Source organism: Ptychodera flava, chromosome 4 (assembly GCF_041260155.1).
Source record: "Ptychodera flava strain L36383 chromosome 4, AS_Pfla_20210202, whole genome shotgun sequence".
NCBI lineage: Eukaryota > Metazoa > Hemichordata > Enteropneusta > Ptychoderidae > Ptychodera > Ptychodera flava.
In genome coordinates this window covers 42,134,335-42,148,801 of record NC_091931.1, presented here as the reverse complement: position 1 = coordinate 42,148,801, position 14,467 = coordinate 42,134,335, and the positions used below count along the sequence as shown (strand labels likewise).

Genomic DNA, 14,467 nt, shown 5'->3' with positions numbered 1-14,467 from the left:
GATATTTCCCATGATGCAACTGGACGTAATATGTCATGAAATTACAGGTGTCTCGTGAGTGCACGTACGGTGAATGCAAAGCAAGGTAAGCAGCGCCGCCGAGTCGGTTGAAGCATGAACGATTGATGTGCAAGTACGTGTATGAGAAATATCAAGCCGCCAGCGCGCATGTATAAATTCCCGTGCAGTCAAAGTAGATGGGACGTACCATATGTTCCATTTCAAATCGTGTACTGTCCAAGAAGAGACACGCGCAAAGAGACGAAAGAGCATCGATATGGCAGTTATTCCTCCGCGGTAGGATACGACCGCGGTAGCATCTTTACATGGTTACTCTGTATCCAGCTGTCTGCCAACGATCAGCGTCAAATTCATGTCTGAATCAGCTAGTGGTCATGCTGCCGTAACCTCACCTCGACAACGTTTAAATCTTGACAAGTTAATATTTGAAGCAGCGTGACCCATATAAACAAGCGAATATACTGTCTCTTCCTATATAGTTGATACAGCGCTTTGTACTTTGGACTCGAGAACAGGTCAACATTACCAAGGAGGTGCCGGCATAAGTCACGTGACCCAATTATAAAAAGGGGCGCTCCGCAGTGGTACGCCGCACCTAGTGCTGAAACACCATTACGTGAAAGGTGTCTTTTCCTGACAAAAGTTTTGGAAGTGCTATGAGTGCACCAAACCGCGAAAAGTATGTCTTATTCGTGAAGATAAACTACATCAAAGTGAGAATAATCGGGCCTGCCTGAAGCACTTCAATGCGGCACTGGCGCCTTGAGACATAAAGAAATCGACGTTGTCAAGGGTTACAGAGAGATGAAGCCGCGGTGTAGAAGACGTCGTTTCAAGATTTTCTTATGTTTCACATTTTCGTTGCTTGGTTACTTGATATGGATGCAAGAGGAAGAGGCCGTTAACCGCAAAATAGCTTCGATCATAGCTGACAGTGAAATGTTCGTATATAAAATCAGAGAAACGGTTTTAGGGTGAGTATTCAAGATTTGTGTTCCAGATTTCCATAGGAAAAAATAAAGCTAATTACCGTAGGATGATAAAGGAAGATGTGACTTTGCTTCCATGAAAAGGACGGTTCCATTAATTATATCATGTTAGTTTAGAGCAAAGCATGTGACTTACTACCTTTAAAGTGAACACTCAGAGGCTAACTTACATGTTCACCTGAAAGAATATCGTCTGCCCTGTCAAAACTGTACGTCTCGACAACAAGGACAGGTAACTTGATTAATCAAATAACTTTTGGATCCTTTAGTGTCGAAGATATGAAGATACAGTTGGAACCCTGTCAGAGAAAATATTTACAAAGGAGAGTTCTCGAAGTTATTCCGTCGTAAGTAAAATTTTGTTGTTGTTGTTGATGTTGTTATTGTTGTTGTTGTTGTCATGTAGCAAACAAATTGGATTATCCAATATCAGCGAATCAACTCTAAATCTTTGTACATGTAAAATTGAAAAGAGCATAAAACTGACGGATAAGAAGGTCAACTCAAGACAGTTTTCTTACCCACAAACATATGAAGATAGAATTGAAGTCCAGAGATCATGGTAAAATGCTTTTCGTAATTACGTCATAAGTGGAAGAAAACAAAATATTTCTGTAATGATGCCGTACGGCAGAACCTTACACGTGCACAATAGAAATCGAAGGACAATTTATCAGACTGTGCACGAGCTCCACTGACGCATTTCCGTGAATACTCAAGTAGGTGTGAGAGAGCAGCGGGAATTATTGGTTCAGTTTATTCGAGTGGAACTAGTTATAATTCAAGTACTTGTAGCACAACTCGACCACCCGATGACGAGGTTTATGCTGATCCTAAATACTTAGCATACGGTCTCAGCTCAAAACACCACAAAGGATGTTTCATCAAATATCAAAACATCCCGCTTCGGTTTCAGCTTTCGAAATAACCCAAGCTTTCTTATGTATTTACGAAATGTTCACATTTGCCACCGAAACAATGGATATTCTCTCCATTTCAGTTTCAATCCAAACGAAACACTCTTCATCACAAAGAATTACAAGAAAGAAAGAAATGAAGCACTTTTCTCCATCATGAAAGTATTAGAAGTCGATGACGATGGCAAGTAATCCCATATATTCTCATATCACATGTTATGTTTATGTATAATACATGTACTATTTCTGTACACATGCAAATATACATACACAACCGATAATACCGGGCATTATGTACAGCCACAATTGTGAATATGCCTCAAACAGTACTACACCAATAGTACATCATCCGAGTTCACTCTTGCTGTACACGCAGGGAATTTCAAAGCGTTCCCAAACTGTCAATTCGTATTGCTGAAAGTGAAACTTTATGGCATTTGAGCCTTTCAGCGCCCCCAATACATGGACTATAGACTGCGCGCCTTTCGTTTGCAGTACGCACAACAACACTGAAGAGAGTTGTCATAACTTCAACTGAATGAATGATGCAATTTTCCTCTGTCAGGATTGGTCGTTGTAGACAACATACTTCAGCACCTACCGAACGTGAATGAGGCTGATCGATTTGGGTGAGAACATTTCACTTTCAAAGTTATTCATATTTACTAATAGTTTGACTGTATTTTATAAAAGCAGAAAGTCAGATATGCCCTAGCTTCTAGCGGATATTTATTATCCCAAGACTACCCGGCACTTGAATGTTTTCTATGCCCTGGAATTTGAAGAAAAGGTTATAGATTGGGCGACCTGCTGTGTGAAAAATTTGAAAAATCGTTTCTATTAGTCGGAACTTGTTTTCTACATGATTTGATTCATTGTTCACGCTTTCTATTTTGAAAAAGTCAGGAAAATACCACCAATGATAATGAAACGAGAACACAGTGTTGAGGTCTGAAAAGGTTTAAAATTAACAGAAATAATCGGTTATTGATTGTGTGCATGATGTAATGTGATTGTTGTTTTCTTTGGGTACTGTGCATGGATGTGTGCTTAGTATCACTTATAAAGGTGCGAGCGACAAACACCGTTACATGTAAGAATGGCCAATTATACCTCTTACCTCAATACCTTATACCTCAATACGGAAGTTTAGGCTTGTTTTACGACATCCTCTATCGTGTGATTAGATAATGTGTTTAGATCATGTGATTAGATCATGTGACAACATGTAAATAAAAACGAAAGTCTACCAAACAACTTTTATGAGAGTTCGTCGGCTGACGAAATACATTTTTTCGGTCAACATGCATCAACCGAACTTTACAGTCACTTTTCGTCTTTCCATATTTTGATAGAAGCGGCTGTAAACGATGTGTTGTGGTCGGAAGTTCAGGGGTGCTGAGAGGTCAAAGGTTAGGCAGATTAATCGATAGTTACGAAATCGTAATAAGGTTAGTCTGACACATTTTTTGCTCAAAAACTCTCCAGATTCAAACATCATTCAAAGACAGACTCACAGTCCAAGTTTCAATCTGGTAACAGAAGCATAGTTCCTCTTATCGTCAACCGTAATTTTAGTTTATTTCACATACTAGTTATGATGCGTAAACACAAAATATATTTATGCTTTCACCGTAAGGTCATATTACAAACAGTACAGAATATTTACAATTTTCCTCCCTCACAGAATGAATAATGCGCCGACTCGACATTTCTCTCTCGACGTCGGCTCGAAAACTTCATTCCGGTTTCTCTACCCGGAATCCGCATTTTCGGATGCCGCTGAATATGAGTCCAATTCTGATGTAGTATTTGTCGTGTACAAAGGCGCCGACTACGATTGGTTAAACGCCGTCTTAAACAAGGTAATATGAAGGATACGTTATTCCTAAATTGCACGCTATGTTGAAAATCTCAACCACCTCAGCGACAGGCGCATATTGTATTCAAAGGCTTGATTTCTTCGAAAATGAAATGCAGGTGAGCGAAGGTAAAGAAAGAACGCGAATTTAATTGCGGGTGACAAAGTTTGTGTTTAGAATTATATCAAGTTTTGGTATCCACCCAGTATCTTAATCAACAAAATAAATATCGAAATCCCTCAATGATTGTTATTGACTATAAAACCACTGACAGTGTAACCACTGTAGCAAAACCCTTGTATTTCAGTCTGGTCAGGCCCCACAGATACAAGAAAGCAGATACTGGAAGAAGGTGCCGAAACGATTTGTGTCAGGAGAACGCGTCAGGCTACTTCATCCATACATCTTCACGCTTGTAAAGAGGAAACATCTCAACATTCCGGTAGGACTTTAAGCTGTCGCTGTTTTCATTACTATACAGTACATAACTGCCGCTGTATACGGTACTAATTTTGACATGCGTTCAGGTTGATTTGGTGAAGCCTAGAGTCACCAAGGACATCTACGAATCGTTCAGATGGTATTTGAGTCAGCCAACAGTGTATTACAAAAGTTGTCAAGTCAGTCGATTGTAAACTTTCGATCTCATGATATTATCATTGTGATCATTCTGTTTGATTTTTGCAGGTTAAACCATCTATAGGTATGATAGCAGTGACCTTTGCCCTTCATTACTGTGATCACGTGGATATCGCAGGATTTGGTCAGGACAGTAGCCATACATTTCATTACTATTCTATTCGCAAACGCGCTCAGTCGTCGTCATTCTTGGCTGGACACGATTGGCAGGCGGAAAAAGACCACATGTCGAGGCTTCTTCGTGCTGGCGTGATAGGGCGAGACTTGACGGGATATTTCGGCACTCCAGGCAACCACATGGACGGCAATTGACGACAAAAACACGCAGAAAATTTACGAGCCAGAGAGCACTGGAGTCAGCAGCTCGTGGCAAAGGGATCAGCCACAGCCTGATGAAATTTGGAACAATTTTTGTGTAATTTTTGAGGATCTTGACTCAAAAAAATGAAGAGTGTGGAGAATTCAGTGATGTGTGATAAACCATCTCGAATCGTCCCGCACAATGGCTGATGAGGAGGTGACGATTTCAAGTCAAGACTAAAGATTGCGCCATCGTAAATTTAACTTCCATTTTGCTATGTTCAACTGTCCGTTTTCACCCTTTGGCTGACTGGCTGACTGACAGACTGACTCGCTCACTCACATTTGAGCTCCACGTTCATAGGACAAACCTATCAGTATAAGTACAATAAGATTGTCCACAGTACTCAAAACTGAAGCAGGAACAATATTTGAGGTAGACTTTATTTACGAAATCCGAAATATGCGATACATTATCATGAACATCAAAATGTGGTGAAAAGGACTTACAATGACCGTATCACACAGAATCAATCCGAAAGTATTTCTTGTTTAATTGTCAGTAGATAAATATTCAGAAATTTAAGAATGATTTGAATCAGGCTGTTGAACTTACCAGTATTAGGGTTGTTCAATAAATATCAATTAACATGTTTGACTCTGGTCGAACAATACATATTTTGTAAATCGGAAATTATGTGGTTTTTTTTCGAACGAATGTTGCCGAAGTTTATATCTTAAAATCAAATCTTTTTGTGAGGTGAAAATTAAGTGGCAAATTTCCTTTAAAGGAACAAGGGCGAACATCTGAAAGCTCAAGATAATTCCTCACAGACTATGATGATAGCGAAATAAGTGATATCGAGCGGAATAATATTTGTAACATGAAATCTTTCCCGTTTTGCAATTTACTCTTCGAAAATATTTAAAAGTTGTTTTACCCTCTGCAATGTACGTTGAAACAATTAAGGTGTTACAGCTCAAAGTTCAAATGAAAACTTGAACATCTAAATTTGATATGTGTATATAAGCCCGAGCCCATGTTTAAGTGAGTACTTCACGAAATATATCGTAGCGTATTGTAACTCCATAGGTTACAGCAAAAGGTGAGAAATCCGTACATAAACTGTGTGTAACCAAACATACGATAGCTAACAACGATACCTGGATAATACATGGTTTCATCTATTTTTGTGCAAACCTAGTGATTGTCATACAGGACGTAAACTGGGATAATCCTGAGTATTTTGTAATTTGGCTTCAATTTGTAATTAAGACCCCGATGAATCGAACAATAGTGAAACCGCGATTTGTTCAGATCGAAAACTCAGTACGTGATAATAAATATACAAGGTATGCAAAGAACTAGGTCAACAACACCTCGTTAAAACTGAACCTCGTAATGGTGAATATGGTCCCATGTTATAACTCATAATGACTAGGCATTCAATTTCACAAAGGGAAATTTACCGTCTCCTAAAAGATTCGCTGTCCGTCTCTGGTTATCAAAAACAGAACAAAAAAAAGAAGAGTAATTTTCGGACGGCCTCAAATATATTTATTCAATTCTTTACTTATTTTGATGTTCAAAAGACCTTTTTAACTTGTTTTGTCTGACACTGCCGTCTCTGTGCAGTCCATCAATGAAATGATTTCCTACATATCACTGTCTGATGTAGCTTCAAGGCTAAATGTTTATGCCATTTGCAGTCACAGTTGAATACGATGAAGATCTTTCGTCACAGAACTCTAGAAAACGAGTGAATTGCCTGCGATTCGTTCGCAAGCCTGTGACACTTCGCTTATCAGGTGCACACATTTCTCTCAATGCTGATAGGCTTGACGGTAAGTGTTTCTTGTCACAGTGAAATCCTCACCCGGCCGGTGGTCATGGTCACGTGACCATCTACGAACCATCTTTGGAAAAGATTCATGGTTCATCCTAAAGGGTCGAGACCTGTGTAGAATACATAATATAATAAAGTCAATAATGTTGTCTCCGTACTTTTGAAAAGGTGTTAAGATTCAGGACGATAAACTTTTCGATGTGTTAATTTTAAACCCCCTTCATCATAGGAGTATTTTTTCAGTGCAAGGAGAATTCTTGCATCAGCAGGATTGTGACGGCTTTAATTAAAGCTATACTAAGCTGCCATATTTGACAACAGTACCATTTCATTGCGAGTTTCAAGCACGTAGAACTATTACAAAAGAAACACAGAAACTGTAGGGCAAAACAGTTTTACTGCATGTCTGATGTTGATGAAGTTCATCATCGTTTCTGATTTTTGTAATCGTCACGAGTCTACAAGATAGACCTCGGTGTCCCTCGTCAATATAAATATCCAATTCAGGTCACTGGTTTTCAACTTTTATCGCCGTGGAGTTACATCGAATTCGAAGACGATGAAATATGTCATTGTCGACACATGACATGTATTGAATGGTATTCCATTACAAACCCATATTGCCTCACTTACTGCTTGCTCTCATGCTGACGGAATCTACCAGTGGATCTTCTACACACACGAATCATAACCAGGAATATGATTGCAGCTATGAGTATCGCTAGGAAAGCGCCCGCTACGCTGCCACCTATGATAGCTGCTGGTATTCGTTGAAGAGCGTCATCATCGGCAGTTCCTTTGGGTCCTTTCTGTGGACGTACTGTGAACAGCAAATATGGATATTATTGCGGTCGTGCGGCGCGGAGTTTGATCAAATGCAGATTATATATCAATTAATAATCCAAGAAGTTGACGGAACTCGATGAAATTTTCATGATAAGTCCGCAAACCTTTGCTTTCCATCGGAACTATTGCTATCTATACAACAAAACGTCTATGATCAAGCAATGATCAAGTAAATGCAACAGTTTTTCAGAAATGTTCATTCATAGAAACAGAAAAAGAGAATACCTTCACATAATGTAGACTGTCCGTCCCAGGAACCATCAGCTGTACAGGTCCGAACACTGGAACCATGGAGGTTGTAACCATCGTTACATGAAAACGTAGCAACGGACAGGTATGTGTTGCCAGTGGAGTTCATTGTACCGTCATTCGGAGCTAACAGAGTGGGACACGTGACAACTGCAAATATAGAAAATAGAAAGCCAGAAATAAGAGGTTCACTACAGTTTGAAAGCATAGAGACTTTGAAGATTTTTTCTGTCGTGATGAAAGTAGCCCAGTCATTAACTTTACACACGTCGAGTATACTATTATTTATCGATACAAATCTATCAGTTTATTCAAGCCTACCTTCACAAGATACAGATTGTCCGTCCCAGGAACCATCAGCTGTACAGGTCCGAACACTGGAACCATGGAGATTGTAACCATCGTTACATAAGAATCTAGCGACGGACTGGTACACGTTGCCGGTTGAGTTCATTGACCCGTCGTTTGGGGTCTCCAGAAAGGGACATTCAGTAACTAGAGTGATGAAACAGAATGAAATGCCTGTTTTAACACTTAAAAGTACGTTATCTCTTTCTCTCAAAAATGAAGAAATATTTCCATTCATATGCTGTTTTAACACTTACTGTCTATTAACCCCGATCAAGTTGTTCGTAAAATTGACATTGAGATGATGTTTACGGCATTGTGAGTGAGAAAGAGAGACGAGACAAAATACTTTCTTTTCTGAGTAAAATTGTGAATCCAAATTCTCAATGCGATTGTGTCCATTCCAACTACCAGAAACCGTTCACGTGCGGAGACTGGAACAATGAGGTCAAAATTAAGAGAGTAACAACTGACATACACGATTACATGACTAATAGAAGTCAATGTACCGTTGTTTGTTGTGGCAAGAGTTGGACTTGTGATTTATTCGGAAGAGGAAGCCTCGTAAGCACAAAATATTTCTATATTATGTTTCAATATGTTTCATTGTCTATTATGAACACAAACTATTTCCATATTGACACTCACTGCACGGTCGCTGTGCAATAGAGTTACACAGCGACTGTGCAGTGAAGTACTCATTGACTTCAGGAACTTACCACAAATTTTCGCGATGAATAGTTTATACCACGAAACGATTAAATCTATGCAATTTATGCTTCGCTTCACAACGAAGGTTTATTCAGATTATCTTAGCATCTAAACTTGGTCTACCTGTACAAGACACAGACTGTCCGTCCCAGGAACCATCAGCTGTACAGGTCCGAACACTGGAACCATGGAGATTGTAACCAACGTTACATGAAAACGTAGCAACGGACTGGTATGTGTTGCCGGTTGAGTTCATTGTACCGTCATTTGGGGTCTCAAGAGTTGGACATACTACTTCTGTATAAAACAAAGCATTCAGAACCACATGTAACTATATTTAAACCGTTAGAGACCAAAAGTATCTCAGATATAGCTTTCGTTATTTGCGTATGTCACCGAAATGTGAGACTTGAAGGAGTGAACAATTGTAGTTTTTCGTTGGAAAAAGTTTCTAAATTGTTCTTTTTTTAAAATTCCATTCTAAATTGAAATTTACCGTGCATAAAACATATTAAGTTGTTATTAAAAACATTATGAATAGTGCCTGCCTGTAAAGGTTAGCGTACTTATTGTCGAGAAGAAGGTTTTCAATAGATGGAAATATTTAAAATGTAGAAGTGAATTGCAACACTTACTCATGCACATTGCAGGTTGTCCATCCCAGGAACCATCGGCCGTACATGTACGGATCCTGGTACCATGGAGTTCATAGCCATTATCACATGAAAATGTTACCACAGATTGGTACTCATTGCTGGAGATGTCCGCTGTACCATTATTCGGAGTCGGGAGAGATGGACAAATCACAACTGAAACAGAATAATGGTATTTCAGAATTTCAGCATGAGTGTTTTTTTCAAAGAAACAAAATTACACCATGCATATTATCAAATTGTTGAAACATAATAATTTACCCTGCAAGGCATTCAGCACACAAAAACATTACATTTGTTTCTTTCCACAATATCAAACCTACCTACCTACCTACCTACCTACCTACCTACCTACCTACCTACCTACCTACTTACCTACCTACCTACCTACCTACCTACCTACCTACCTACCTACCTACCTACCTACCTACCTACCTACCTACCTACCTACCTACCTACCTACCTACTTACCTACCTACGAGGGAATACAAGTACATGTAGGCCTAAATAGAGTATAAAGCATAGTATCCTCTATTGATAACAACAATGATAACAGATCCAAGTTGCTTATTTGCAATCCGCCGCCATGAGAGATTGCTTGGAAAAAACGAAGTGATGGCGCCATAGTTTAGATTAAAACACAATTAATCCAAAGATATCATATACCAACGCAGGGAATATCTTCGCTTTGGCAAAGCCGTTCCAGAACGGGCTTACTCTGTAGTTCACCATAGTACATGAAAGTCAGTAAACTCAGCCCTGAATACTCCACAAGTTGAATAATGGCGGTAGATACGCTTTCTAATAAACTTAGGGACCGTCTCAGATTGTCGCAGAAGTTCAAAAGCGAAATTCATTCGTTTAGGGGGGGAGGGGGTTTGACCTCCATTCCATTAGTGAACTTCACTTTCGCACTTTTATTTTGTGATCACAAGTTTTCGTGTGTTTATTTTTAAATTAAAGAAAAACTGCATACTCCGTGCCAACAATTTGTAACTCTTTCCATCTTGTTTGTGCCCCAAACACAATTTACCGATAGTAACATTGTATCATTTCATTCATCAAATTATACAAAGACAAAAACTATCATTTTTTTAAAATTGCTATTTATAAGCGTCTGCTCTAACCACTATCACTTGTTATGCACCTTGTCATAGTCGTTTTAATATGATTGAACATGCCTGGGCCCCCTTGTCAAAGTTTTTCGCTTATTTACCGCCCCTACCAAGTACAAATTGCGTGTTCGCAAAGACAAAGAACAGCACAAGAGATGCAAAAAGGGAAAGTAAAATAAAATGAAACTTTTATGCGGTAAAATGCCCTGTTAGTACTCAAATCCGATCGATTATTTTAATTGTAATGTGGCAAGGGTAATAATACGTCTTTAGTAGCTATAGCAAATAGCAAAATGCAACATTGTACTCTCAGGCAGACATGAACATTTCGCACTTTTGAAGTTTCGTTTAGGGGGAGGGGGGAGGGGGTTTTGATCTAAACGAAGAAATTTCGTTTCTTGAACTTCTGCGACAATCTGAGACGGTCCCTTACCTTGGCAGATTGGTGGAGTGTCGTCCCATTGGCCGTTGAAACAAGATATTTCGGTCACACCGTTGAGGATAAAACCTTCGTCACAGGCAAATGTAATGATTCTCATTGTATCATTTGATCGTACAGTAAAGGAACCATTGGCCAGTGGTTCTAGGGGAGGACAGTCACTCACTGCGGACAGAAGAGGAGGCACAAGTTCCAGTATTTCCCTTCGGAAATTAAGGCATAAATCAATAAATCATGCGCATGTCAGAATAACAAAAAAGCTGTGCTCGTAACTTTCAAAAAGCTGTATTGTTTTGTTGGTCCGACTAAGTCTCGCTGATGTACAAACAAGACAATAGTTTATAAGTATTCAAAATTCACTTTGTCACTTCTACTTTGTACTGTACTCACATTCACACATTGGGGGCGCTCTGTCCCACATGCCGTGCGCCATACACTTGATTGTATTACTTCCTTTAAGAGCATAACCATGATTGCATGAAAAGACAACCTCTGAACCGTAGACGTTAGAATCACCGACCTTGTAGCCATTGGTAGGCTCGTCAATGTGCGGGCACTGAACGACTGAAATACAAAAGATACCATAACTTGACCACTTGCTGGCATCGGACGATCAAACGAAGTCATCAATAGGCATAATTTACGGTATCTGTACAAGTTATACGTACATTGAGTTGAACAAAGGATTGCCAGCTCTTGGATCATTAGTAATAATGAGGTAATGTGTATATTCACCGACACATTAAAATAAACGCAACGTACCTTCACATGACACAGATTGTCCATCCCAGGATCCATCAGCTGTACAGGTCCTATCACTGGAACCATGGAGATTGTAACCAAGGTTACATGAAAACTTAGCAACGGACAGGTATGTGTTACCATTTGAGTTCATTGAACCGTCATTCGGAATCGTGAGAGATGGGCAGGTCATAACTAGTGAAAGAAATATAAACCATTTCTGCTGGTGAGCATCATGTCTTTCTCAAATACTGCTGCCACTTACGCTGCGAAACTTTCACTGTCATTTTAAGGTAAATATTTTCTATGGTTACGCAACTTAAGATTTACGAAGATTTGTTAAATTATCGAACTGGAGACTTTTAAAATGACTTTAAAATTGCCAGAGCAATCTTTCACATGAAAGTTTTGTAGTTCGTTGAAATTTAAAGGCAATGAACCTTAGACACATCGGGATCGATACTTTTGAAAAGTAATGTTGCCAAATTATTTAAATATTAATTCACAAGTCATTCGATGACATAAAACCTACTTTCACAATTTGGAATGGAGCTGTTCCAAGTTCCGTTTGCCTGGCAACGAATGTCCGAGGAGCCAATCAGATTGAAACCGACGTCACAAACGAAGCTTACTATTGACGAATAGGAGTAATCTTTTCCAATGTCTGTTCCGTTCAATGGCGCAGTGATGTTTTCACAGTACACAACTAAAACAGGAAAGCGTGAATGTTGGAATCATTAAGCTTATGGTCCTTCAGTCATATTAAAGGTACATGGGCTGCAATTTTTGCATTATTTTCATGATTTTATATTTAGATGAAATTAGTTCATAGAAATGTCCTTACTCAAGTCCCACTGAGTTGGACTGCATGGGGAGGTTTCAGTAAGACAAATAATAAACGGGTGCCGCACCCAAATATGGCCGCCTCAATACAACAACATGATAAACAGCGTAAATGGTGCATGGACACATTTGAATCTTTACAAATACAAATTCTCCGTATTTCACATAACATGGCAAGATTTTCAAAATGGCGGGAAATTTCAAATGAGCATAAATCTGTTCTATTTCTTGCCTATTCTACCACAAGGAAACATTGTTGAGGCATAGTTAATGACTAATTGTTCAATTTGCAGATTGCATATTGCAATGAATGTCTAAGGAAATTGGAAGTACCTTAAGGTTGGACAAATTTCGCAGAGTTGCAGCTCATGGGCCTTTAATGGGGTAATCGTTTAGACGAGGATGTGTTCAATGGCGAATATCAGATTTCCACAGCAAGCACAACAGACATTTAAAAATATTTTATCAAAAAGTATGTGGATTGATTGTCCATGTGAATTACTTGTGAATCTTACTCCATTCTAATTCTCATGCTGATACTACCGCTTTACCTACGATGAGGTCAGTGTAGGACTAACTGATCGACACCTTGACTTAGATTGGAGTATACGAAATGTACCCCTCAAATGCATGATGATTGGTTAACATTATGCTTGCTGGCTTGTATAATACAAGGAAAACTTAAAGGAAATAGTACAACTTTCGTGCGAACATTCACCTGGCTGTTGTATATTCCTCTATCCCTCCAGTTTTCCCTAAAATGCTGCTTTGATAATATAATATCACAATACCGCCCCGCAATTTCTGCACAGGATCTGATAGAAAAGATGTTACCTTACCTGATGTGTCATACGAATACAGTGATTACTGTGCTAATCTGGCAATATTAACCTTTCAAAGCTCGATTCTTTCTAACTGGTTCAAAGAGAAGATCGCAAATGTGACGTTTTCACTGAGCAGAAAATTAACGGTGATGGTATGGCACAGAGGTCAACAATAAGGCCGTGCCTAGGCCATTTAACTTTATATAAACATGTAAAAACAAAGGGAGTCGTTTCGACATAAAATGAAACTTACGCCGACATGTTGGCTGCTGTCCATCCCAAGTACCATCTGCTTGACATCTCCTTACTTCTGAACCAATCATATCAAAACCCTCGTCACAAACGAAGAATGCCTCAGATCCAAAAGTGACGCCCGTTATATTCCAAGATCCATTACGAGGTGTTTCCAGTTCGCCACAATGAACGACTGTTAGAAGGGATGCAAATGTTAATGTAAGTGGGTTGATTAAATGTATGGTTCTAACACAAAATAATGTTTTATCACTTTTATTGTCATTTTGGCTCAAAATGTGTAGTTAAGATTCGTCGGTCTTTTGAATCGAACAAATATGAATACATTCAGGCTATCATAAAATCACTGATTCAAAAACGAGAAGAGAACAACTTACTTTCGCATGTTATATTAGATCCATCCCACATGCCGTCACTTTGACATACCCTCTCAACCGAACCGTTAACTGATGTATAGCCGTGTTGGCAATCAAAGGTCAAAGTTGAGCCGACTGTGTAACTGTGTCCGGTTTTATTGGCATTTGGAGGTGGCGGGAGATAGGCACAAGTCACCACTACAACAAAAGTGAAAATTCACTGTTACTCTAAGATAAACCTTCAAGAGTTGATATCGTTTACACTATCCAACTGAATTAAAATGTGATTCAGGGACAGATATTCTGACTTCTTTTACGATCTACCACCGTACTAAGGGCTCATTTTGAAGTCAATTTTGAAAGACGTTCACCAACTCAGTTTTCGAAAATCGAACTTTGAAATTTTTGTTTTCCAATACAGTTAATAAGGGATGACGGCTATTTTGAATTTAAAATATTGGTAAATGTTAGGCAATATGTGTATCTAGTTTCAAACTTTGCATGGTGACAACAGA

At 39.0% G+C, this 14,467-nt stretch overlaps 2 protein-coding genes across 2 annotated transcripts in view; one reads left to right on the top strand and one right to left on the bottom strand.

Moving 5' to 3' along the window:
- Positions 1 to 5,415, top strand: LOC139131820 (CMP-N-acetylneuraminate-beta-galactosamide-alpha-2,3-sialyltransferase 4-like). The gene is made up of 8 exons (XM_070698103.1): positions 1 to 995; positions 1,280 to 1,357; positions 2,011 to 2,111; positions 2,493 to 2,556; positions 3,283 to 3,378; positions 3,615 to 3,792; positions 4,097 to 4,231; positions 4,477 to 5,415. Exons 1-8 carry the CDS (start codon positions 826 to 828, stop codon positions 4,738 to 4,740), a joined length of 1,086 nt encoding a protein of 361 aa, XP_070554204.1. The 5' UTR covers positions 1 to 825; the 3' UTR covers positions 4,741 to 5,415.
- LOC139131818 (uncharacterized) overlaps positions 5,154 to 14,467 on the bottom strand; it is a 23,375-nt gene continuing 14,061 nt past the window's right edge. The window contains exons 17-28 of the mRNA XM_070698101.1: positions 13,974 to 14,150; positions 13,598 to 13,771; positions 12,210 to 12,383; positions 11,699 to 11,872; positions 11,327 to 11,500; positions 10,931 to 11,101; positions 9,365 to 9,538; positions 8,853 to 9,026; positions 7,992 to 8,165; positions 7,647 to 7,820; positions 7,209 to 7,395; positions 5,154 to 6,685 (exon numbers count right to left, since the gene is read on the bottom strand). Of these exons, the coding sequence (XP_070554202.1) occupies positions 6,553 to 6,685; positions 7,209 to 7,395; positions 7,647 to 7,820; positions 7,992 to 8,165; positions 8,853 to 9,026; positions 9,365 to 9,538; positions 10,931 to 11,101; positions 11,327 to 11,500; positions 11,699 to 11,872; positions 12,210 to 12,383; positions 13,598 to 13,771; positions 13,974 to 14,150 (2,060 nt within the window). The 3' untranslated portion in view covers positions 5,154 to 6,552. The remainder of the gene's footprint in view (positions 6,686 to 7,208; positions 7,396 to 7,646; positions 7,821 to 7,991; positions 8,166 to 8,852; positions 9,027 to 9,364; positions 9,539 to 10,930; positions 11,102 to 11,326; positions 11,501 to 11,698; positions 11,873 to 12,209; positions 12,384 to 13,597; positions 13,772 to 13,973; positions 14,151 to 14,467) is intronic.

Excerpts from the sequence above, each read along its gene's own strand:
- LOC139131820 (XM_070698103.1), top strand. The coding sequence starts at position 826 with ATGAAGCCGCGGTGTAGAAGACGTCGTTTCAAGATTTTCTTATGTTTC. Across the intron at positions 2,557-3,282 it reads AATGAGGCTGATCGATTTGG|AAGCGGCTGTAAACGATGTG; the intron begins GTGAGAACATTT and ends ATATTTTGATAG. Across the intron at positions 4,232-4,476 it reads GGAAACATCTCAACATTCCG|GTTAAACCATCTATAGGTAT; the intron begins GTAGGACTTTAA and ends TGATTTTTGCAG.